Genomic DNA, 25,235 nt, shown 5'->3' on the forward strand with positions numbered 1-25,235 from the left:
TGGGATTCGAACCTGGGTCTCCAGAACGTTATCTGGGTCTCTGGATTAACAGCCCAGCAATATTACCACTGGGCCATCGCCACCCTCTTGTTAAGTATAAATTCTTCCACCCTATCCCCACTGTCGCTAAATTGAGATTAAAACATCGAGCTGTTTCACAGTTTAGCACACTCCCCCACAGAACTGACCCTGATGAAGCCATCTAATATCCAGTCATAGTGTTAATAAGTCACCACCCTTTATGTACTTAGCTGTACTGCACTAAAGCGCTTGGTTTGTTATCTTTATGTCCCTCCAGAAGGATGCATAGTCATCTGTTGCAAGTGTGACTCATTTGTCTTCTCCTTGCACTATGTGCTGGGAGACTCTAACTTCATTGACTCTTATTCTTCTGTCTTTGCTAGTGGAGGAAGGTGATGGGTATGAGACAGATCACCAGGATTACTGTGAAGTGTGCCAGCAAGGAGGAGAGATTATTTTGTGTGACACCTGTCCTCGGGCCTATCATTTGGTCTGTCTGGACCCAGAGATGGAGAAGGCCCCTGAGGGAAAGTGGAGTTGTTTGCACTGTGTAAGTTGCCAGCTTCCTGCTTTGTGCTTTCTTATTGTTGTTAATTTGCTTCGTGGGTCGCTGTTCCAGCCAGTGCGATACTCCAGTGTGACTGCACAAGACCTGACGATCCCTGTCAAGGTTCTCGACCTGAAATGTTAACTCTACTTTTTCTCCACAAATGCTGCCAGATCTGCTGAGGTTTTCCAGCAATTTCTGTTTTGTTCCTGTCAAGGTTGTGCTTGTTGATCTTGTCTAGCAGACAGTAGTGAAATCCTATTTGGCTCCCGTGTGAATGGGGTAATGTTTGCCGGCTTCTCCCATATAAAATTCTCCACCGACCCCACTATAGGAAGATAAATGTGTGCTAATGTTTGGGGAGAGGATTGGGTCTGCAGAATAGTAAAGTAATTATAATAGGCCATTTGGCCCCATAAGTGCTAATGCTTCACACAAGCTCCTCCCACTCCATCCATCTTACCCTATCAGTTGTGATGTCTACCGTAACCGAATATCCTGTTTGCACTTATATCTATGCTGAGATGAGACCAATGTTCTCCCTGTGTCAGTGCGGGTTTTGTCTGGGTGCTGCTGTTTCCTCCCCCAGTCCAAAGATGTGCGGGTTAGGTGGATGGGCCATGGGTAATACAGGGTTACAGGGAGAGGATATGGGAGTAGGTCTAGGTGGGATGCTGTTCGGAGGGTTGATATGGACTGAATGGGCCAAATGGCCTCCTTCCTCACTGTAGGGATTCTATGATTTATTACCCATCCTAAGTTACCTGCTTGAGAAGGTGTTGGTGAGTTACGTATGTGACCTGCTGCAGTCTATGTGGTGAATGTGTGCTAGCAGTGCTCTTAGTGGACCAGTTCCAGATTTGTGATTGTGTCCATGAAAGTGCGGGGTTATATTTCCAAATCAGCGCATTGTGTTACTTGGAGGAGAGCTTGAAGATGATTGCGTTCCACAGCATTGATTCCCTTGTCCTCCTGGATATACATGTGGCTCTCTTAGTGAGTTACCATCATGTATTTGTGTCTCTGTCTGAGAATATTGTATAATGCATCCTGTATTCTGTATAATGACTGTAGGAAAAGGAAGGAATCCAGTGGGAGGCTAAAGAAGATGATGAAGATGATGAGGACGATGAGGGAGTGGAAGAGGAAGATGATGATCACATGGAATTTTGCAGAGTCTGCAAGGATGGAGGCGAGCTGCTGTGTTGTGACTCCTGCCCTTCCTCTTATCACATTCACTGCCTTAACCCCCCACTCCCTGAGATCCCAAATGGAGAGTGGGTTTGTCCACGCTGCTTGGTGAGTCTATGATTGTCCTGATCACTGTGGGTTGTGATATGGGCTGTAGTAATTGAAGGCTTTCCTGATGAAGCCACTTTGCTATGGGTGTTGAAATGGGGGGCAGAGTTTGACCTTGTCCCCTCTGAGATTCTTTTAGTCCAGTACCATAGCTAGGAAGTAATGGGTCCTGTGCTAGGGAAAGGAAATATATTGCCTGGCATGTGAAGGTGCCTGTATGTGCTGGCAACCCAAGAGCCAGCTGATAACCTCCTTCAATACTGACCAATTCCCAAAAAATCAGCCTGTAACTGTGGAGCATGCATAGTAAAGATTCGCCACATTTGGAACAGGAGCAGAGATTTATAATGGGTATGAATGCTGGCTCAAGAAGAGGATAATGTTCGATGCGTAGATTCCTCTGCCTATGTTGTTCCTACTTTGGATAAAGTGTGTAGAGGTGAGAGCAGTTACCAGGGGTTAGCCAGATTATGTATATCGAATGATTAAAATGTGTAAATGCTTGTGTTGTCTCCAGTGCACACCTCTGAAAGGCAAGGTGCAGCGAATCTTGCACTGGACGTGGGGTTCACCCCCACTGCCACGCACGCCTCCATCTCTGACAGGTGAAGCCAACGAAGCAGAACAGCCCAAGGTCCTGAAAGGACGGCCTCAGCGAGAATTCTTTGTGAAATGGGTGGGGCGGTCTTACTGGCACTGCTCTTGGGCCACAGAATTGCAGGTATGTTCAAAGTCTCCCATATCTGGTATGGGCTTATTTTGAAACCAGTAGCTTCCCAAATATTGGTTACCAAAGCTTTTTGGTGAGCAGATTGCATTATCACATGATCATCTTCTTGCTAACTTAGAGACTGTCCTAAAACACACACATCTCATGGACCTCGTAGTAGCACCAGAACTTCCTTTGCTTGCTCATTGCCTATCGTGTAAGGCTCGTTGTTACTTTCCCTTCAAGATCAAAATGTGGAAACGCAGTTGAGGGAAGGTCGTGAGGCAATTCTTAAGAAATGCAAATGTGTGCTAAAACATAAAATTTCTCTTTGCCCACGTCAGCTGGAGCTATACCACACCGTGATGTTCCGGAACTTTCAAAGGAAGAACGATATGGATGAACCACCGCCATTTGACTATGGTTCTGGGGATGATGAAGAGAAAAGTGAGAAACGAAAGAACAAGGACCCACAGTTTGCACTGATGGAACAGCGGTATTATCGATATGGGATCAAACCTGAGTGGCTCATTGTCCACCGTATCATCAACCACAGGTGACGAGAGACAGATCAGGTTCTGGGACACGTGCTCACGTTCAATTTGATCTGTACCATTGTCCCACCTGCCACCTTGGTTCCTCGACATTTAAATAACTATTGGCCAGTGACATTTTAGCTCCTTCCGTTTTGAAATTTAGAATTGACACCCTGCATCCCCTCCCAAGCCACACCAGCTTCTGTGTCCAAGAATTTAATCTCCTTTTTATGTGGAGAAGTGCTTCCTGACATGAGCCCTGAGCAGCCTAACTTGAATTATAAGATCGCCACCTTTTTGTTCAGGGCCAACCCACTCTACTCCACCCCACCCCATACCAAAGGTAGTTTCCCTCATATACAGAATTCATTAATCTATCAAAGCTGTGCTTTGCTGAATCATTCTCTTGGTTTCTGAAAAGGAAACAAAACTGACGCAGGGTCTGAGGACTGTTATCTGTAAGGTTAATGTTTTGTTGTCTCTGTACTCCAATCCAAGCCACGTTCACTGCTTGATATCTCCATTGCTTTATTAAACATTCCCAGGGTAGCAACAGAACAGTTTACATGCTGTGTAAAGCTCCCTTTATGGAGCCCTTCAATATCTTCAGGGCATGTACAGCATGGATTGGACATGAGGTAAAGCGTCTTTACACTGCCTCATCAAACACAAGGCTGGTACCAGAAAGGGTCAGACTCACCATTTAACCTTCCAGAATAAATAGAGTACACATAACATACAGAGTAAACCTCCACTTGTACTGTTCATTAAACTCTACATTAAAAAGGAGATGAAATTCTTATATCCAATCTATGTGATTGACATATTGGATACAAAGACTAGCCTTGTGTTTGTTTTCTTTCAGCTTTGATAAGAAGGGTGATTTGCACTATTTGATTAAATGGCGGGATCTGCCGTATGACCAGGCTACCTGGGAATTTGAAGAGTTTGATATTCCAGATTATGACACTATGAAGGAGATGTATTGGAATCACAGGTCAGTATTGCTTAATGTACATAATCTTATTCTTTCTTAAGCCAGGCTGAATGGCTTCACTGTCAATTTCTTTAATACAAGTATAGTGGATTTGTTATTGGAGGCAAAGTCAAATCCCAGTTCACAAGCTGTGAAACTGAACACCACCGATCTGGCAATGTGGACTGGGTCCAGAAAAAATATCATGTGATGTTGGCTTTCCTAAAGATTCAATACAATCACCAGTGTTCTCCAGTGATGGGAACCAGCTGCAGTTTCCTGGTCAGGCCTTCCCTTGGTTTCAGTCCTAGTTTACACTTATGAAAATTAACTCTCAGGATGAAGGCATCACTGTGAAACACAGCATATTTTGTCTGTCCCTTATTGCCCCCCAGAAGGTCATGATGAGCTGCTGTCTCCAATTGTTGCACTCCATGTGATGATTACTGTCATGGTGCCATTAGGGAGAAAATGCTAGGATCATGTCCCAGGCAAGGTGAAGGAAGCAATGTATTGATTTCAGAGCCAGGGTGGCGCGGACTCCAAGGAGAACTTGCCTCCATGTGCCTGCTGCCTATGTCCTTCTAGATTTTGGGCTGTGCTTGAGAAGGAACATCTGCCAAAGTGCAGCTGAATCTTGATGCTCTGAAATTATAAGCCAGACAGTTTTTCTTAAGGGTACTTTACAACAAGAAAATAATGGAATCTGGCAGCAAAATCTCTGACAACCTAAACTGGAAGGAAAGTTGGACAAAGCTGGGTCAGTGACATTCACCTTTTCTGTATTTATGGGTCTTGATGCTGGCTGAGGTATTGAAAGATGAGAAAGAGGAAGAGGAGGGAATTGCATCAAGAGCTTGGTTAATGTGACTGATTTAATGTGACTGATAAATGGGCAATGGTTGGTGATGCTGTTCTGTTTCGGTGAGAGTTGGATCTGCAGCTCACATGCTTTGATTTTTATTCCCCTTTTCCCTCTCTTTCTTTCCTCTTCTCTTTTCGCGCTCTCTCTTGCTCCTTCCTTCTCTCTCTCTCTCTCGCTTCTTCCTTTTCTCTCTCTCTCGCTCTCTCTCTCTCTCTCCTCTTCCTTCCCCCCCACCCCCCTTTTTTTTCTCTCCTCTTTTTTCCTCTCTGTGCAGGCAATTGATTTTGGGAGAAGATTTAAGACCAGTGAGAAAACCGAAAAAAGGACGTAAAGCCAGGGAATTGGTCTTCGACCCACCTCCAGCACAGCCTGTGGTTGATGTAAGTCACGACCAGCAGAGTTTGTTGGTGCAGATGTGGTGTAATCAGATACAGAATTAATCTTCCTCTGCACTGATGGGATTGGTGACACAGGAGAACCTCCTCCACACTGCCAACACTCCCCGGACGGTACGGCGTGCAGTTAGATGGAGAGTAATGCTCACTTTACCCTGTCCCAAGCAATGCCAGGCTAGCTATGGCATGCAGTCGGATAGAGAGCAAAGCTCCCTCTAATCTCTCTCCGTCAAACGTTTCCAGGACAGGTACAGCACGGGGTTAGATACGCATTCTTGCAGGCAGTGTCCGGAAAGGACTTGCATCCTGTCATTTTACTTGCAATCGGCTGTTTGCTGGAATTTACCGAACAGGGCTGTTTGATCGTTAGTGGATTGTAGTTAATCTTAGTTGATTATGTGTTAAATGTGCTGGAATGATTGTATCCTTTTCCTTCTCACCATAGCCAACTGTGAAGTTTGACAAGCAACCAGAGTACATTGATGCCACAGGAGGCAACCTCCACCCATACCAGCTAGAGGGCCTGAACTGGCTACGTTTCTCTTGGGCGCAGGGCACTGATACAATTTTGGCTGATGAGATGGGATTAGGGAAAACCGTTCAAACGATTGTATTTCTGTACTCGCTGTTCAAAGAGGTGAGGAACGTTTGGAGCTGGAGTTTTTGGGACGGGGATAGCTTCATGGCTGTGCTTGGTACCTAAGATCCAGGCTAGTGTGAAAAGCTGTGATCACATGTTTGGGTGAATGAGAGTCCAAGCCCTGTCCCAGGTTTGGGAGCAGTATCACTGTTTCTTTTCAGCTCATTCTTCCAATACATTGACTTGCCCTTGAAGGAGTTCTCTCCAGGAGGTTGACTGTCTCATCACTGTTGACATCTTGGCTGCATCTCATCATGTCTAATTTTATTTTCAATAACATCTGTCCAGTCCTAGCTAATTAGCATGCTGAGGGAAGGTTCTTTTTGATAGCTCTTCTGTAAACTTACTAAGTATCTGTTTGTGGGCTTATTGTCGACTGCTTTACTAACAATAATACTTTAGCCTTTTTCTATTTAATGTTTAGACTTGATTTGCTGCTCATAGTTGGAGTGAAAGTTTAAATTATCTCCTTAAACATTGCTCATTGACCAAATTTAATATATTTTTGAGCTGTCTCTCTTGTCACTTGCTTTGATTCCTAACACTAAAAATATTGAGCAGATCCTGAGGAAGTGGTAGATGTGGGCACAGGTACAACGTTCAAAAGACATTTGGATAATTTTGAAGGGATTTGGGCCAGGACCAGGCAGGTGGGCCTAGTTTAATTATGTTTGGCATGGACTGGTTAGACTAAAGGGCCTGTTTCCATGCTATGACTCTGTCTTGACCACAAAATGGCTGCCAGCTCTATTTTTGCCGTGGATTTAATTGATCCGTGATGACTCATGGATAGCAGGGTCTAGTCAGTTCACTGTAGTAGTCAGCAGCAGCACTGACAAGGATTTAACAGAATAGATGTATTGTCTGTTTTCCAGGGCCACTCCAAGGGACCTTTCCTGGTGAGTGCTCCACTGTCCACCATTATTAATTGGGAGCGGGAGTTCACGCTATGGGCACCATGCTTCTATGTGGTGACTTACACGGGAGACAAAGACTGCAGAGCTGTCATCCGAGAGAACGAGTTTTGCTTCGATGATAACATAATCAAGGGTGGGAGAAAAACATTCAGGATGAAGGTGAGTATCTCACTTTCTGCGCAAGACCCTCTTTGTTCATTCTCAGAATGTAGCGCTGACACGGTGGATGAATTTTGTCAATTTTCATTTGTCCTTGTTTGCTGTTTGGTGGTGAGCTGTCTCCTTGAACCCTGCACTCTGTGTCGTGACAGTATTTTTACAGAAGCGAATGAGCAAGTTCCAGGAATTTTGACCCAGTGATACTGAAGGAACAGCAATGTATTTCCAAATTGGGATGGAGGGAATCTGAGTTGGCACTGTTCCTTTGTATCTGAGAGGATTTGGAAGGTGCATTCAACAAAGCTTTGAGTTTTCTGTACTGCAGTCAGGGTATCGATTCTGTAATGGGTTTAGTTTAGCACATTGGTTTTGGCATTGAGTCCGATAGATTAGGTCACTTCAGGTTTTGTCTCTTTGTGTGGAGTTGATTGACTCAACTGGGATCTGTGATTTGGGACAGCTCTATGGATAAGGTAAGGAAAAATATGTTGAGGTTCTTGCTATTGGTCACTATCCAATGAACCTTTTTATTTGGGGCAGGTCAGGCCCTGGCTGTGATGCCAGCTGTAACTGATAGCCTGCTGGCTCTCTTCTTCATGAATGCTAAATGGCTGTTTGGGTCAAAATTAGAAGATTACTTTGCCCACTGCTTTGAGGAGATGTGAGAACGATAAAAGGCAAAGCAGTGTTACTACTTCTTGTTAGCTTTATGAAGTTCTACTTAAGAATGAAGATGATTTACAGTAATGCTGGAAATTCATAGTTTGCAAAGTATTACACTGTGCCTCTGAAGTCAGTGCCATTGTTTTCAGTTCTTACAGATGTGTCTGATTTGTCTATCCAGGGACCTCTTGCCGAGTAACCAGTGTGTTTGAGATTGGTAATAACAAGATGGAATGTTTCTGTTTTCAGAGCGAGGCACAAATAAAGTTTCATGTCCTGCTCACATCTTATGAGTTGATCACCATTGATCAGACGATTCTGGGATCCATTGACTGGGCATGTCTTGTTGTTGATGAAGCTCACAGGCTGAAAAATAACCAATCCAAAGTAAGTATGATGTGGTGTCTCTGCTCTTGGGGTCTCGGGCAGGGCTGTCACCTGGAGTTGGGGGTGGGGGGGGGGTAGGTGCAGTAGTTCCAAGTCTGGTTGGGAAAGGGTGTGGTTTGTCTAGAGATCGAGTGAGTTTGGGGGTGGTATTTGGCTGGAGATCAGGTGAGTTTTGGGGGTGGGTTGGGGTTTGTTTGGAGACCGAGAGAGGGAGTTCACAGCCAAATGTTTTGCTGACATTCACTATTGAGGTATGTAGCTGAAGAGTGGTGCCTGGTACCAGAGGATCACTGAATCAATGAAACAAGGGGTGATCAACAAACCAATGAGAAGTAAAATAACAAGTAGTTTAATGACAGTTAAATCAGTACCTGTTGTAAACTGAAGATTTTGGAATTGTGGAGGCTTCTAGTTACAAGTGGTGGCTGACTGCCTCACCATGTCTTTGCGAGTGTAATACAAAAATAACTTCAATGCCTCACTTATTTCTCTTTAGCCCGACATTTGTCTCTAATTCATATTTATAAAAGTTTTCCTTAAGCAAGAAGATATTTTCCTCCAATATTCCAAGTGGCAAAAAATTTCATGCTGCTGCTGCACAAGAAAATATATCCTTATTTCAATCTCTCAAGGTCATTTTAAACTAATGACCCCATGTTGCTGATTGCCTGAACCCTCCCAGATTAAGTGGTTTTACCCTGTCTACCCCTCTGCCCCAAGGACACAGACCTTCTGTATTCAAAGACTGTTCGCCACCATCTTCCCGTTTCCATGATTTCAGCTAGGAATATCCCATCTCCTGTCCTTGTGATGATCGCTCATTTCTTTCTTTCTGTTTTGGGGTCCTGACAGCTGGTTCAGCCTCCTGTGTGCACATTATGAAAAGTAAAATCCAGACACCCCTCAGTCTGTCAGAGGTGCCGCAAAGTCAGTTGTCTGTTTTTAAAAAAAGATTTCCCACCATAAACCCTTACGTTTCCTGCACTTATTTCCAACATACTGCTTTGACTGAAGGATAAATCCAGCCGATCTACTCATTGAACTCCGCAGCATGATGGTATCTGATGATATTCAGGCAAGTGGTGGTAGCAATCAGCTCCCTTCCTCCACAAATTAGAGCTGAGAGGGAGAAACTGAGATTATTCTCCTTTTTGAGCAAGATGATTGAGGGGAAACTTAATCAGACTGTTCAGAATTGCGAAGGGTTCTAAAAGTCGTTAAAAGGAAACTGTTTCCACTGACAGAAGACTGGTAATCAAGGGGACAGATTTAATGTGTAATGTGCCAGAGTGGGGAAAGATAACTTATGTTGCTCAACCTGTTGTTATGATCAGGATTGTACTGCTTGTGGGTGAGGGCAGGTGTAGTGGTAACCTCTCGATGAGAATTGAATAACGTACTTGAAGGAGAAATATTTGCCGAGTTATGAGGGTGTGGTTTGAATTAGCCAACTCTTCCACAGAGCTGGCACAGGTTCGATGGGCCGAAAGGCTACCTTGTACTGCACGATTTTAAGCCTGTGCCTTTGGTAGGGCAGGGAAGGTGGAGGGACCCTGAAATAAACTCAAGCAGTTTATCCCGTGTCAATTAAAATGTGGCCTCGGGGCATGTGGTTCTGTTGATGTTGTTGTTTGATGCTAGTTTGTGAAGAGTTGTTCATTTCTCAATGTTGAATGTTTCAGTATTTTAGGGTGCTGAATGCTTACAAGATTGATTACAAGCTGCTGCTGACTGGGACACCACTACAGAATAATCTGGAGGAGCTTTTCCACTTGCTGAACTTCCTTACTCCTCAACGCTTTAAGTAAGTTGTGTTACTACCTTAATTCCTTTCTAATATATAGATCCATCTCTTAGCAAGTATGAAATAGTTTACTATATAAACACAGAGGTAGCCGGGTCAGTAAGAGCAGAGTGGTTTTTACCTTCCACAGGGGTTTAACGGCAATGTTGTGAATTTCTTATGTTCGGTATAATTTTCTGCCATAACATCTCTTGAAACCAAGCAGGTAGGTCATTAACAGGCTAGCAGTTTGTGAATGTTTTCTTTATATTGTGTGATCAAGTTCAACAATGTTTGAAAGGGGTAATGTGAAACAATTAAGTTCTTTGATTCTGGTGTAACTCCTGCTGCTGGCTGGAAAGGAGTCAGATGGCTCAGTGGTTAGCACAACTGCATCACAGCATCTGGAACCAGGGTTCAATTCCACCCTTGGGTGACTGTCTGTGTGGAGTTTGCATACACTCCCCATCTCTATCTGGGTTTCCTCTGGGTACTCCAGTTTCCTCCCACAGTCCAAAGATGTGCAGGTTAGGTGGATTGGTCGTGCTAAATTGTTCAGTGCCCAAAGATGCGCAGGCCAGCTGGATTAGCTGTGGGAAATGCAAGGTTACAAGGGTAGAGTTAGTAGGTGGGTCTGGGTGGGGTTCTCTTTGGAGGGTCGGTGTAGACTCGATGGGCTGAAAGGCCTCTTCATGCTGTAGAGATTCTATGATTCTGCTGGTTTTGTACATACAGTCACTCACAGTAATCGCTAGCACTTGCCTGACTGCTCCTGATGCCTTTCTGGTTAGTGTCAGGAATTTGGATCTATCAAAGGCTGTGAGATCTACAGCAGTGGAACTTGAAATGAACGCACTCCTTCAGAACTCCACTCATAAAGTTCAATACTCAGCAATAATACCACCAAGTAACATTACGATGGAAATTTCACTGTAGCTTTTCACTACAGCACTGTAATTTTCTGGCAGCAATTCATCCCTCGTCTCAGTCTGGAATCCGATTGCACTCTCCTGGGATTTTATATGAATGTGCCTCCTTAAGCTAGATCCAGTGTGTGATAGCCTTGTACTGAGAGTTCCCACACATACTGGGTAGTGAAGTTGGTAGATAATGGGTCTCATAATCCTAGGGTGATTATTTTGAGTCTCAAGTCAGACAATTAATTTTTCTTAAATATTTTAGTCAAAATACCTTTTATAAGCATTTTTTCTTAAACCCAAAAGGTGACCCTGAACTATTAATCAATTGATTTTACAATCAGTTCTCCACATTAGATATTAAGAATCCTGAAATCCTTATTCTTTGTTGTTTTCATTTATTGAATCATTAGAGACATGTTTTACGGAGGGAGCATTGGCTAATTGGTAGGGTGGACTAAACACGAGTTTGCAAATTGTTGAAGAATGTGCAAATTTAAAATAGATAATCTGATCTTTTATTGGCAGTATTATGATCTCAGCTGAAAGTACTACTGGGCATCTACTTCTTGTTAAATATTTGTTTTTAATTTAATTAATGTGCTTATTCCCTGAAACAACATCACACAAGTCTGGAGATTTTTTTTTAACATACATTAGTATATTAAACATACAGAATCAAAGGAATCAAGCTATCTAAACATGGAACACTATTTAAACAACTTTCAAAAACACAGCAAAACAAAGTCTTATCCTGTTACCCAACACTATCCATTACAGAGACTCAAATCCAGAGAAACACCATGCGAAGTGAATTGGCGAAACTAGGGCAATGGGTTTAAATATACACAAATGAATGCTCTTCCACTTTGGGCTTACTATGTCTAAAATCTTTTTTCCTCTCCTTTACTATTGTTGATAAGTCTCTGGCCGCTTGCCTTACCCATCCTTCATGTGTGATCCAAGGCATGGATCCAGTTCATGGAAAGTGGAATACATCCAGACCCAGATCCAGTGTCATAGTGCTGGGTTGCCGCTTGGAAGTCTGATCCTGCTGCGGGTTTCCTTCCTTTCCCTAACTCTGGAATTGTTTGGCTCTGATGAATGGACTCCACACAGTAGTTTCTGGAACCTCTTGGTGAGGGAGGCTGAGAGTGTAAAATGCGACTTTATTGAGACCTAGCAAGAGAGTAAACTGTAATGGAGAGGAGGAACAGTGGCTGTGGTGGTGACTGAGAGAACGAAAGGGGATTGTGTCTGTAAAGGTGAAGGGAGAGACAGGGCTGTGATGGACAAAGAGGATTGCCATGATTTGGACACAGTATGAAGGCTGCTTCCGTGGGATGAAAGGTAAGGCATAGTGCACATGGACATAGAGCTGGTTTATGGTTGTGCGGAGTCTAAATGTGACTGCAATTTTTTCTCTTGATAGTGGATGTTTTTTTTGCCCCTGAGCCAGGAGAAAAATCCCACTTTTTGGTTCTTTGCATTCCTTCTGATTTGTGCTGTAAACTCACAGCATGAGCTGTGACTGTTATTTTGTTACCCTGGGATGCTGCACTGGAACCTGATTACACCACAGTACAGTTGCCTGAGGGTTACAGACCCCAGAGCGAAGCTGAAATAGAGGGTGCATGGGTATGACTGAAACCAGAGTACAGGTGACTGGCTCTACCAGTGACCCTAGTTTTGAATAAAGAGTTGTCCAGCTGAGAAATTGGTTTGAGGAGGAGATAGGGCTGCATGCACCTTCAGGCAGCCTGAGCCTAGCACTGAACGATGACGTGGCAGCTATGACTGTTTCTGTCTTGTTACAGCAACTTGGAAGGCTTCTTGGAGGAGTTTGCTGACATCTCAAAGGAGGACCAGATTAAGAAGCTTCATGACCTTCTGGGCCCACACATGTTGAGGCGTCTCAAGGCTGATGTCTTTAAGAACATGCCGTCAAAGACAGAGCTGATAGTCCGTGTGGAGCTCAGCTCCATGCAGAAGTAAGTTGTGAAAAAACTAATAGCGAACCTTTGTCCAGTTCTGCTGATGGCTCATCCTTAAGTTCTGATCTTATTGTTTGTATGGCTTCACAGGAAATATTACAAGTTCATCCTGACCAAGAATTTCGAGGCTCTGAATTCGAAAGGGGGTGGGAACCAGGTGTCACTGCTGAACATCATGATGGATCTGAAGAAATGTTGTAACCATCCCTATTTATTTCCGGTTGCAGCAGGGGTATGTGTCAAATTGTAATTTTCCAATTCTGCTGTTGCCCTGCACTTGGCAGTAGGAATTATTGGGTAGTGATCATGGGCATGAGCCCTGTGTCCCTCACTTCCCCCTTCCTTAATCAAGGGAAACCTGCAAGCAGCTCTGACATGGATCAGGTAACTTCATGCAGACTGAGAACTCCCCTGGCCTGTAGAGGTGAGCAAGTCAAGGTTATTTTTTTAATCAACCTGTTCAGAGATGTTATTTCTCACTGCTGGAGCAGGTGAGATTTGATCCTAGCACTCCTGGCTCAGATATAGGTAAATACTCCCACTGCACCAAAAGAGCCCCCAAAATGCCTTTTGGAATGTCATCATGTCTCAAATCACAGCCACTGAAGTAATTCTTCAAACGTAGGCTCTGTTGTAAGTATTTTCTTTAAACCAACCTGTACAGATGTGTTATAGCATACCTCTGGAGCAGGTGGGATTTGAGCCTGGGCCTTCTGACTGTGGTTCACCGACACCACACCACATGAGTCCAGTTTATAAAATTTCTATTGAGTGAGATCAGGAACAAGATTGTGCAGTAGATTGAGCTTTTATGCCCCAGTGACCTGGGTAGGATCCAGCAGTCTCCTGATTGACTGACTGACTACATGAATAGTCTCTCTATCAGCACCACAGTGCAGTGTTTGAGAAGCTCACAGTCTTGCGCAGAGCCACTTAGGACAGTTTGGCCATTATACGGCACAGTTTTCATTGAGGCAGCCACTGCTGTGTAATACAGAGTGATGTAGTTAATAGTTTGACTACTGGCCTAACAATCCAGAGAATAAGATCAAATCTAGACATGGCAGTTTGAGGATTTGGACTCAGTCCTTGCACATCTGGAAATAAAATTCTATTATCGGTAAAAATGACCATGAAGCTGCTGGATAGGTGCAAAAGCCCCCCCACCTCATTAATTGGAAGGAAGCCTGTAGTCCTTACCTGACCTGGGCTGATATGTGAACCAGTCTCAGCAGGACACTGAGTTATGTCAATATCAGCTGGTTCATGAGGAATGTCCTCATGGGAAATAAACACTAGGCTAGTCGAAGAGAGCAGCTATAGGTTACTGCTGCTTCCGAGCATCCCTGAGGAATTATTGCTCCTCAGAAAGGAATGAAGAGCCCTCTCCCAGTAGCTTTTCTGAGGGTGGGTGTACGTGGGATCTGACTGTGTACTGTACTTGACACAGATATTAATCGTAATGCTGCCTTACTGGTGTTGACAGGAAGCTCCAGTTTTACCAAATGGATCATATGATGGGAACTCTCTGGTGAAGTCCTCCGGGAAGCTGATACTACTTCAGAAGATGCTGAAGAAACTGCACAGCCAAGGCCACAGAGTGCTGATCTTCTCTCAGGTAACTAATGTCTCAAATTGCTTTGCAGCCAGTGAGGTCCCTTTTGAAGGGTAGGCACTGCTGCAGTGTGGGAGATGTGGCAGCTAACTCAAACTCTGTCACATGGCTATTTGTGGAAGTTTGCAATGACCAGATGTCTGCTTGTGATATTGTTGAGTGATAACTGTTGGCCACCATCAAGAAGAATGTCTCTGCTGATCTTTGAATTATTGCTTTGTGATCGTTTATGTCTACCCTTGAGGGTAGATCAGAACTCGAATTAATATTTCATGCAATAATTGGCATCTCTGACAGAGTAACACTTCCTCACTGCTGCACTGGGAGTGCCAACCTTGAGTCTTGGAGTGGCACTTTGGACCCATAACCTTTTCACTTGAAGGTGAGTTACCACTAATTTAAGGAACAGCAGGGACATTCTCCCTGATGAACTGGCCAATACTTAACCCTCAGTCATTGTCACAAATAGATTATCTGAGTAACTACCCAAGGCTGACATGTCAAATGGGATCTTTATCAACTCCCCTTCTTCAACATCCTTCCTGAGGGATAGGGAACCGTCGTGAGTTTTCACCTATCTGAGTGAGGAAGGGGATATTTAGCCAGAGCACTGCTTCCTGTCCAGTGAACTCTCCTGGAAGCCTGTGGATTAATAGGATATTTTGATAGTACGCCTGTTCCAGTCCCTCACTAACTACAGGCACATAATCCAAGTTGAAACTATGCGTGGGAGCACTGCGCTGTTGGAAATGCTGATTTTAAGATTTTTAAATCTACCATCTCAGTTTTCCAGTTCAAGTATCATGCGGCATTATTGAAAAATGGGCAGGGCAGGTGATCTTGGTGTCCCAACCAGAATTTAATCCTCAACCACTGGCTCAAAATGGATTGACTCATTTTTTAAAAAATTCGTTGCCATTTTGTGGATTCTTGCTCTGCAATCACAGGCTGCTACATTTCCCTGTATTACAACAATGATACAATTCATAAGAGTTCAGTGTCTTCAAAGGTGCGGTAAGGACATGGGAGGGATTTGAGCAAAGTTAGTAAATTCAAATATTCTGAAAACCAGTGTTGGGACAACGACTTTTCACTCTGTACATTAACGATCTAGATGGAGCAACTGAAGGCATTCTGGCTATGTTTGCAGATGATACAAAGAGCGGCAGGTTATATTGAGGAGACGGGGAGGCTGCAAAATGATTTAGACAGGTGAGGAGAGTGGGCGGAGAAGTGGCAGATGGAATACAACATGAGAGAGTGGGAAGTCGTGCACTTTGATAGAAAGAACAGAGTTGTGGACTACTTTCTAAATGGGGAGAAAATTCAGAATTCTGAAGTGCTGGGGGACTTGGGAATCCTGGCCCAGGATTCTCTTAAGGTAAACTTGTGAGTTGAATCGGTAGTTAGGAAGGCAGATAAAATGTTGGCATTGATTTCAAGAGAACTAGAATATAAAAGCACTTCTGTGGCTTTGTAAGGGTCTGGTAAGACCACATTTAGAGTATTGTGAGCAGTTTTGGGCCCCATACCTCAGGAAGGATGTAATGGCCCTGGAACGGGTCCAGAGGAGGTTCGCAAGTATGATCACAAGAATTAAAACTTAACATACGAGGAACGTTTGAGGACTCTGGGTCTATACTTGATGGAGTTTAGAAGGATGAGGGTGGGGATCTTACAGAATGGCCTGGGCAGACTGGATGTTGGGGAGATGTTTCCATTCGTAGGAGGGACCAGGACCCGAGGGCACAGCCTTAGAGTAAAAGGAGAAATTTTTAGAATGGAGATAAGGAGAAATTTCTTCAGCCAGAGAGTGATGAATCTCCAGAATTCCCTGCCACAGAAGGCTGTTGAGGCCTGATCATTGGGTATATTTAAGATGGAGATAGATTAGTTTCTTCATTGTCAAGGGGTTCACAAGTTACTGGGAGAAAGCAGGAGAATGGGTTTGAGAAACTTATCAGCCATGATTGAATGGCACTGGAGCAGACTTGGTGGGCTGAATGGCCTAATTCCTGCTCCTATATCTTATCGTCTCTATGCCAAGGAGCACAGTGGAGAATGCAGAATTTGGTTGAATTAGGGTTCGGGTTGGTGTCCTGGATTTTGGTTGTGGGTAAAAGTGCTGTTTGTGATTGACAGATGACTAAGATGCTGGATCTGCTCGAAGATTTCCTGGAGTACGATGGATACAAGTATGAGCGGATCGATGGAAGCATCACAGGCAATCAGCGGCAGGAGGCTATTGACCGGTTTAATGGTGAGCTGATGTTCGTGGTTAGAGAGAGCTTTTACCTTTCTCGTGGATGTTACAAAAGCAATAATATACCTTTCATCCAAAGACCTTGTTGAACATTTCAGAAACGAGCAGTCTCCAAGCTTATGAAGAAATAAAGAACTTCCTCCATTGTAACAGAGCATAAGCTTGAGACCGTGGCTGCTGTTTTGTCTGTGCAGTGTTTATTATTCTTTTACTTTAGGAAATGATGTCAAGGCTCCAGAGGAGATGCAGAAGGAATTTGTTAATCTGACACCAAACATGAGAAACATTAAGTATGTGTAGAGATGAGAAAATGAGGTCGGATTTAAAAAAAAATTGAGGACATTTGGAAGAACTGTTCATGTTTATGAAGGATATTGATGAGTAACATGAGGAAAAATATTTTTATTGTTTGCTCAGTGGTTACTGAAGGGATAAATTTAGAATAATTACCAGAAAGGAAAAGAGCAGTTTTTAAATGCAATATGGTGTTAAGAATTGGAGCATCAAACTGCAAGAGAAAGGGAGACAGCTTTACAAATGTTTGTCTTCAATACAGGGAAAGGCCATGAATTCACCTGAAAGGATAAGTTGTGTGAGAGGGCCAGTATGGGCAGGTTAGGCTGATTGGTCTGTTGTGCAATCTTTGATTGTTCCAAAGCAAACCAGCACCACATGGTACCCTATTAATAGGACATGTCAATGAAAGCAGATGATCTGTTGTTATTTGTCTAGTGCAGGTACAGGAATAGGAGTAGCCTATTCAGCTCTGTGTCTGTTCGGCCATTTAACGAGATCGTGGCTGATTTTTATCCTAACTTCAGCTGCCATGGGCCAATATCTTTTAATACCTTTGGTGAGCAAAAATCTATTGAAATCCTGTGAGAAAAGTGTTAAAAAGAGTCTCCCTTGTCTCTCTGCTTGCATACAGATCCTGAAGGTTTATTCACTGGATGCTAATCCATATCTTTCTCTTTCTGTTGCTCCTGGCAGCCCCTGGAGCCCAGCAATTCTGTTTCCTCCTGTCCACTCGAGCTGGGGGTCTGGGCATTAACCTGGCTACTGCAGACACTGTTGTAATCTATGATTCAGACTGGAACCCCCACAACGACATTCAGGTCAGAGCATGAACTTTCCTCAAGTCTTCAGAGTAGGACTGTTTGATATCAATTTCTTCCTTTTCTATAAAGTCGCAGTGTGGAATTTTGATTCTGTGACATCAGGATTTTCAGCAGACAGAGTTTGAGTGTTCAAACTCACGTCCAGAAATCCTTGCAATCTATGGGTTGATACCAGGTGAAATGACTCTGAAAGCAGCGTAGAATGTATCTCATTGATTCATTGATGCCTTTGACAAAAAAGAACTTAATGCCGTTCTCTATTGGTGTATGCGAAACTCAAACCCCACCCCCCCTCTCTGTAATTGGTTAATTCTCAGTTTTTCTCTAAACATTGCACAACTAGCAATGGGCAATCATAGGAGTGTAAAACTTTGTCTCCCAAAAGTATTTTTGCTAATAGGTCCTTTAGTGATACCATGAACCAAATTGGCCCTATAGCAGGAGTGGCAAGTTCCCCTCCAAGCCATTCACCATCTCGAGTTGGAAATATATCACTGTTCCTTCAGTGTCGCTGGGCAAATTTCGGAAATCTGCCATTCCCCCCACACCCCATGATCAGCATCGTGGGTTTGCCTACACAATATGGACTGCAATGGTTCAGGAACGCAGCTCATCATACCACCTCAAGGGCAACTAGGGATGGACAATAAATGCTGGCTTAGCCAGTGACACACATATACTGTGAATATCGTATGAATTAGTAAGGTTTTGAAGATGGCAAGTGTTGAATGATGTGTAATTTAGTTTAAAACTTAGCAGATAAAAAGCTGGTGTTAGTACAAATGACAGTGAAGCCATTGGGCTACTATTTAACAAAAAACCCAACTGACATCCTTTAGGGAAGCAAACCTGATTCCAATTCCATACCCGTGTGCATGACGTTACATTTTCCCCTGAAAGGACCTCTCAAGCCTTTCAGTTGTGCAGAAGGAAGGCCTACCACCACTTCCACCTCCAGGAAACATAGGGATCATGCAAAAGTGCCAGTGATACCTAAACCTTGAAGTTTTAAGATTAAAAAAGGGGAAATCTGATGAGAGAAGTTGACCTGTCAGTGATGAACGATTGTTTTCTTCCTCTGGTTTCTGATTTCCTAAAAACGTGCAGAGGATGTGCGAGACTGAGGCACCTCTTCACAGGGAAGACAGATTGGAGCATTGGATCTCCCTGGGCTGCTTTGACAATATCCCAGAGCCCAGTCTGTTTTAATTGAATTGGAAAGGTGCAGAGCTGGGGGTGAGAGACCACAATGAGGGGAAAGTTGAGTGGAGGAGCTAACAAATTGAATGTCTGTCCTTCAGGCCTTCAGCAGAGCTCATCGTATCGGTCAGAATAAAAAGGTGATGATCTATCGCTTTGTCACCAGAGCGTCGGTGGAGGAACGCATTACGCAAGTGGCCAAGAAAAAGATGATGTTGACTCACCTGGTGGTGCGGCCAGGCTTGGGCTCCAAGTCAGGCTCACTTTCCAAACAGGAGTTGGATGATATTCTCAAGTTTGGTACAGAGGAGCTCTTCAAGGATGATGAAGGTGAGAAAGTAAGGCAGGTGTGATGGGTGGATGTGGGTGGCAGATATAATAGAGCCAGGAAGGACTTCAAGGAGAAATTTCCCCTTTTCTCCCATAGATGGTTGACGCTTTACCACTGGTCTTTATTCAGACTTATGTCATGATTAATCCATTTGATACATAGAAATTGGTGGAGGCCATTCAGCCTTTGAGCCTGTACATGCCATTTAGCAAGATCCCGGTCCAGGCATATCACAACTGTCTATCTGTGGCTTGGTTCCATATTTTCTTATTTCTTTGAATAACTATCTACTGATCTCGGGTCATAACTATGTGGTCCAGTGTCGTATGGGCCTTACAGACCTGGATGGTTGCTCTCTGACATGTGACAGTTCAGTTGGTGTCATGTGTGGCAGCACTAATGGGCTCTCGGGGCATGTGTTAGGGATTGATTTCAGGCCAGAGATCCTGCTCTAGGGAGTACAAGTGGAAATTGTATTGTCTTTGAAGGGGAAGAGCAGGATTGGTCCCAATCATGATGGGGTGGCACGGTGGCTCAGTGGTTAGCATTGCAGCCTCACAGTGCCAGGAACCCGGGTTCGATTCCACCCTCTGGTGACTGTCTGAGTGGAGTTTGCACATTCTCCCAGTGTCTGCATGGGTTTGCTCCAGGTGCTCCAGTTTCCTCCCACAGTCCAAAGATGTGCAGGCTAGGTGGATTGGCCGTGCTAAATTGTCTGTAGTGTTCAGGGACGTGTAGATTAGATGGGCTATAGGGGTTGGATCTGGGTGGGATGCTCTGAGGGTGGGTATGGATTTGTTGGGCCTAAGGGCCTGTTTCCACACTGGAGGGATTCTATTGATGCCTCCCCCTCACCATCTAGAATGACACATACAGCAAACCATATATGAGAATGAGCACCCATGGAAAGTTACTGACTTCACTGGAGCAGGAGAGAATGCTGGAGGGGAATATCTCTTTTTTTGTAAAAAGAAGAGAGGAGCTCTCTTTAGTCTGAGCTGTGTGTGAATCCAAATTTTAGAATGTAAAAACAAGGGATATCAGAAAGATTGTTGCCCTTAAAAGGAAACATAGAGTGGCAGTACAGACAAAGATTGTGGAATTTAAGTTCCGAGGAAATGTTGAGGAATTATGATTTAATTTCTTTGGAAATGAAGAGCTTGAGGTGACTTTCTGATGACTACAAAAGGAATTTACCAGAAGAAGCTGTTCCAGTTTGGTTTTAACCAGGTCACGTAAAGGCAAAAGAGGGAAGTCTCAGGCACTTTTTTTTTCAGTAAATGCAGGGGTATGTGCTCAAATGCATCTGTTTTGTCATGAGAGATGGTCTTTGTTGCGATCCTAATTTAAAAAAAAATCAGGTGTGGGAAGAGAGTCAGAGAAGGGGAGAAGAACAGAAGAGCATCCACAGGCTGTGGATTCCATGGGAGAATTCAAAGCCTCAGGATTATAATTTGTTGGGTAAGGGTTTACTGAATAGATGGTGTTGAGACACAGATCAGTGCTGGGCTGATTGGTGGTGGGAACAGGTTCACGGTGCTGAATGGCCTCCTTTTCCTGAAATTCTTCGCTGTTCCACTTGGAGAGGAACGTTATGTAGAATTAGTAATTAATTTCACAGTCGGGGAGGTGATGGCCTAGTGGTATTATCGCTGGACTATTAACCCAGAGAACCAGATAACATTTGGGTTCGAATCCCACCATTACTGATGGTGGAATTTGAATTCCATGAATATCTGGAATGAAGAATCTAACGATGACCATGAATCCATTGACAGTTGTTGGAAAAACCCATCTGGTTCACTAACATCCTTTAGGGAAGGAAACTGCTATTCTCACCAGGTCAAGCCTACGTGTGACTCCAGACCCACAGCAATGTGATTGACTCTTAACTGCCCTCTGAGCAATTAGGAATGGGCAATAAATGCTGCCTAGCAGTGACGCTGTCATCCCGTGAATGAATTTTTAAAAAAGTCTTCAACCATTCAGCCCAACAGATTTAGGCTATACATACTATTCTCCTCTGACTTTGTCAAATCCTATCAATAAATCTGTTTGATCATCAGTATAAATTGTTATGTAAACTGTCAGACATACATGTAAAATTTTTAATGTTATTTATTGAGAGTTTGGGTTTCTGGTTTGAGTTAGTAACTGGTGGCTTTTCTGAAGTTAATTATTAAGCTAATAATCAACCTGTAGCTGTGCTGATTTCTTTAAGAACAATTTTGAGGCTTAGCTTTAGAATTAACGGACTCTTGTTCTCTTAGATCATTCTGCGAAATAATGAGAATTCCAGTTTTGTTGGAGAATTCTGGAACTTTTGTTTTCGTTTAAGGGAAATGCCTATAACAGAGAAAAAGAGGGACTTTTCGTTACACTTTTGACTTGGAGTAGAGCAGTCCTTTGAAGTCCTTGGAACAGAATGGCTGTGCAGAAGGGTGCTCCTGAGTTTGAAAAGACATAGTGAACTAGGTTGCCTTACAATGAAGAATTAATGTTAGTTCCAGACTAGATGTGCTATGATAAAATCCTCAAGGGGTTATTTGAAGCTGAGTCCATATGCTCAGGTGTGTGATGCCTCCAGGAAGAAGATATGTGCAGTTTTAGAATAAAAGTTAAATATTTAAAAATGACTTAAACCTACTGAAGTGTAAGATAAAGGGACTGTGTTGTGTTGAGTGCTGTTTTGGGTACTGTACTGGTGATGCGCTTTGGCTGCTATGCAGGTGCTGTTTCATTTATTTAATTTTGTAAAGGAATGCTTTCGGGTTATACTTTTGTGTTTAAAATTCTTTTAAGTTGTATTCTAAGTAGTTTTGATTGTTCTGTTTTATCTTCATTTCTTTTGTATAAACTTCAATTTTTATTGTTAAATCAAAATCTGCAGCATTGTGTGCTTATGTTGCAATGAGACGCCACTTGTCAAAACCGAAACAAATAACCTGGCTTGAGAGATCAGATTTTTTTGGTGTCGGATCTGACTTGCCCAGCATTAACATCTGGTGGGATGGTAACAGTATGTATATCAATGGATATGCATTTTATGCAAGAAATATAATGTGTGTCTGAAGGGTTAAGCTTAGATGTCTAAAATTTCCAATAGAATTTATGATAACGTCAATCAGAAACTCTAGAATTTAGATGGAAGACATTGAAGAGAGATGTGAAGAATTATCAAAAAGGAGAGAAGCAGAAATAGGGACTGAACTAGAGAAATAAGTAAGAATATAGTAGTCACAAATGATGTTGTGAGAGGCCTGTCAGTTTATAACTTGGTCATTCAAAAATGGTCGACACCAAGAAAACACAAAGTATTGATTCTTGCTCTTTACCTTGCAGCTGAGAAGGAGGCAGAGGAGATGAGAATGATCCACTACGATGACCGTGCCATTTCCAAGCTGCTGGACCGTAACCAGAATGCCACAGATGATGCTGACATTCAAAACATGAACGAGTATCTCAGCTCCTTCAAAGTTGCTCAGTACGTGGTGCGAGAGGAGGATGAGCAGGTGACGATTTTCTTTCAACATTCCGAAAGCCGCGAGAGTTCCGTGGAATTAGAGCAAGGAATCGAATCTGGCAGATCAGGAAGCCCTTGGGGATAGAGAGAGACAATAAGACCATAAGAGACAGGAGCAGAAATTAGGCTATTTGACCCATTGAGTCTGCTCTGCCATTCAATCATGGCTGTTAAATTCACAATCTCGTTCTCCTGCTTTCTCCATGTATCCCTTGATCCCCTTGTCCATCAAGAATCTATCTTTTGTCTTAAATATACTCAATGACCTGGCCTCCACAGCCCTCTGTGGCAGTGAATTCCACAGATTCACCACTCTGACTGAAGAAGTTTCTCCTCAACTTCGTTCTAACAGGTCTTCCCTTTAACTCTAGGGCTGTGTCCTCAGGACCTAGTCTTTCCTGCTAAGGGAAACATCTTCCCAGCATCCACTCTGACCAGGCCTTTCAATTAGATCCCTTCCTCATCTTTCTAAACTGCATTGAGTATAGACCCACAGTCCTCAAATGTTATACATACGTTAAGCCTTTTAGTCCTGGGGTCATTCTCATGAACCTCCTCTGGACCGGCTGCAGGGCCAGTACATCCTTCCTGAGGTATTGGGCCCAAAATTGCTCACATACTCTAAAAGTAGTCTGACCAAATCCTTTTAAAGTCTCAGAAATACGTGCCTGCTTTTATATTCTAGTCCTCTTGAAATAAATGCCAACATTATTTCCCTTCATACCAACTCAACCTGTAAGTTTACCTTAAGAGAATCCTGACTAGGACTCCCAAGTCCCTTTACACTTCAGATTTGTGAATTTCCTCCCCGTTTAGAAAGTAGCCTGTGTCACTGTTCTTCCTACCAAAGTGCATGACCTCTCACTTTTTCACATTGCATTCCATCTGCCACTTCTTTGCCCACTCCCCTAACCTGTCTAAATCCTTCTGCAGCATCTTCAATGCCAGCTGTCCTTCCACCGATCTTTGCAGATGATACACACTTAGTCAGAATTCCCACGGTTCCTCCATCTAGATCATTCATGTATAAAGTGAAAAGTTGTGATCCCAACACTGACTGTTGTAGAATACCACTTGTCACCGGCTGCCATCCTCAGAAGGACCCCCTTATCTCCATTCTCTACTTTCTACCAGACAGCCAATCTTCTATCCATGCTAGTGCCTTGCCTCTAACACCATGGGCCCTTATCTTGCTCAGCAGCTTCCTGTGCTACATCTTGTCAAAGCCCTTCTGAAAGCCCAGGTAGATAACATTCATTGGCTCTCCTTGATCTAAGCTGCTCATTACCTCCTCAAAGAATTCGAGCAGGTTTGTCAGACATGACCTTCCCTTGATGAAGCCATGTTGACTTTGGCCTATTTTACCATGTACTTCCAAGCATTCAGAAATCTGATCTTTCACAATGGTCTCTTAAAATCTTACCAATGACCGAGGTCAGGATGATTGACCTGTAATTTTCAGTCTTTCGCCTCACTCCCTTCTTAAACAGGGCTGTCATGTTAATGATTTTCCTGTCCTCTGGGACTTTCCCTGACTCTAGTGATTCCTGAAAGATAACCACTAATGCCTCCACTATCTTTTCAGCTATCTCCTTCACAACTCTGCGGTGTAGTCCATCTGGTCCAGGTGATTTATCCACCTTCAGACCTTTTCAGTTTGAGAGACAAAGTGGTTTATAAAGAAACTAGCAGCAGAGCAGAATCAGTCTGTTGGGCAGCAAGGTTTCCAGCGTTAGAGCATTAGCATTAGCAGGTTCCAGAATCTATCCCCACAATTATGTATCTACCTTTTGCTTGGTGTGAATGGTGTTAGAACATAGAACTTGGAACGGTACAGCACGGTACAGACCCTTCGGCCCACAATGTTGTCCTGAACTTTTACCCCAACCTAAGGTCTATCTAACCTCCACCCCTACCTTATACTATCATCTATATACCTATCTAATTGCTGCTTAAATGCCCCTATTGAGGCCGACATCGCTACCCTCTCCGGCAATGCATTCCACGCCTCTACCACTCTGAGTAAAGAACCTACCAGTGACGTCTCCCCTATATCTACCTCCGCTCACTTTAAAACTATGCCCCCTCGTAATAGCTACCTTCGCCCTAGGAGAAAATCTCTGGCTGTCCACTCTACCTATACCTCTGATCATTTTGTACACTCTACCAAGTCACCTCTCATCCTTCGTTCTAAAGAGAAAAGCCCTGGTTTGAGTACTGAAGGGTTCGAAATTGGGCAGAATAAAGGAAAGGGAAGTGTAGGTTGTTTGGAGAGGAGAGGGTAGAATTCATGGCAAAGAATGGTCTGATTTATAAGTTATGCTTACTTTCCAGTTATTGGGCCAATTAACACTTGTGGATCGTAGAACCTCTCAAG

At 43.4% G+C, this 25,235-nt stretch overlaps 1 protein-coding gene across 2 annotated transcripts in view; it reads left to right on the plus strand.

The window, feature by feature from the left end:
• chd5 (chromodomain helicase DNA binding protein 5) overlaps positions 1–25,235 on the plus strand; it is an 85,097-nt gene that overhangs the window by 31,526 nt on the left and 28,336 nt on the right. For both annotated transcript variants that reach the window (XR_007250495.2, XM_048561541.2), the window contains exons 7-23: positions 405–571; positions 1,643–1,867; positions 2,385–2,588; positions 2,921–3,132; positions 3,978–4,109; positions 5,228–5,333; positions 5,794–5,985; positions 6,864–7,064; positions 7,977–8,114; positions 9,797–9,918; positions 12,632–12,805; positions 12,899–13,040; positions 14,295–14,426; positions 16,566–16,683; positions 17,677–17,801; positions 19,106–19,334; positions 22,678–22,847. Coding sequence is in view for 1 of the 2 variants with exons in the window: in XM_048561541.2 (XP_048417498.2) it covers positions 405–571; positions 1,643–1,867; positions 2,385–2,588; positions 2,921–3,132; positions 3,978–4,109; positions 5,228–5,333; positions 5,794–5,985; positions 6,864–7,064; positions 7,977–8,114; positions 9,797–9,918; positions 12,632–12,805; positions 12,899–13,040; positions 14,295–14,426; positions 16,566–16,683; positions 17,677–17,801; positions 19,106–19,334; positions 22,678–22,847 (2,789 nt within the window). In the remaining variant the exon portion in view is untranslated. The remainder of the gene's footprint in view (positions 1–404; positions 572–1,642; positions 1,868–2,384; positions 2,589–2,920; positions 3,133–3,977; positions 4,110–5,227; positions 5,334–5,793; positions 5,986–6,863; positions 7,065–7,976; positions 8,115–9,796; positions 9,919–12,631; positions 12,806–12,898; positions 13,041–14,294; positions 14,427–16,565; positions 16,684–17,676; positions 17,802–19,105; positions 19,335–22,677; positions 22,848–25,235) is intronic.

This window comes from Stegostoma tigrinum, chromosome 28 (assembly GCF_030684315.1).
Source record: "Stegostoma tigrinum isolate sSteTig4 chromosome 28, sSteTig4.hap1, whole genome shotgun sequence".
Lineage (NCBI taxonomy): Eukaryota > Metazoa > Chordata > Chondrichthyes > Orectolobiformes > Stegostomatidae > Stegostoma > Stegostoma tigrinum.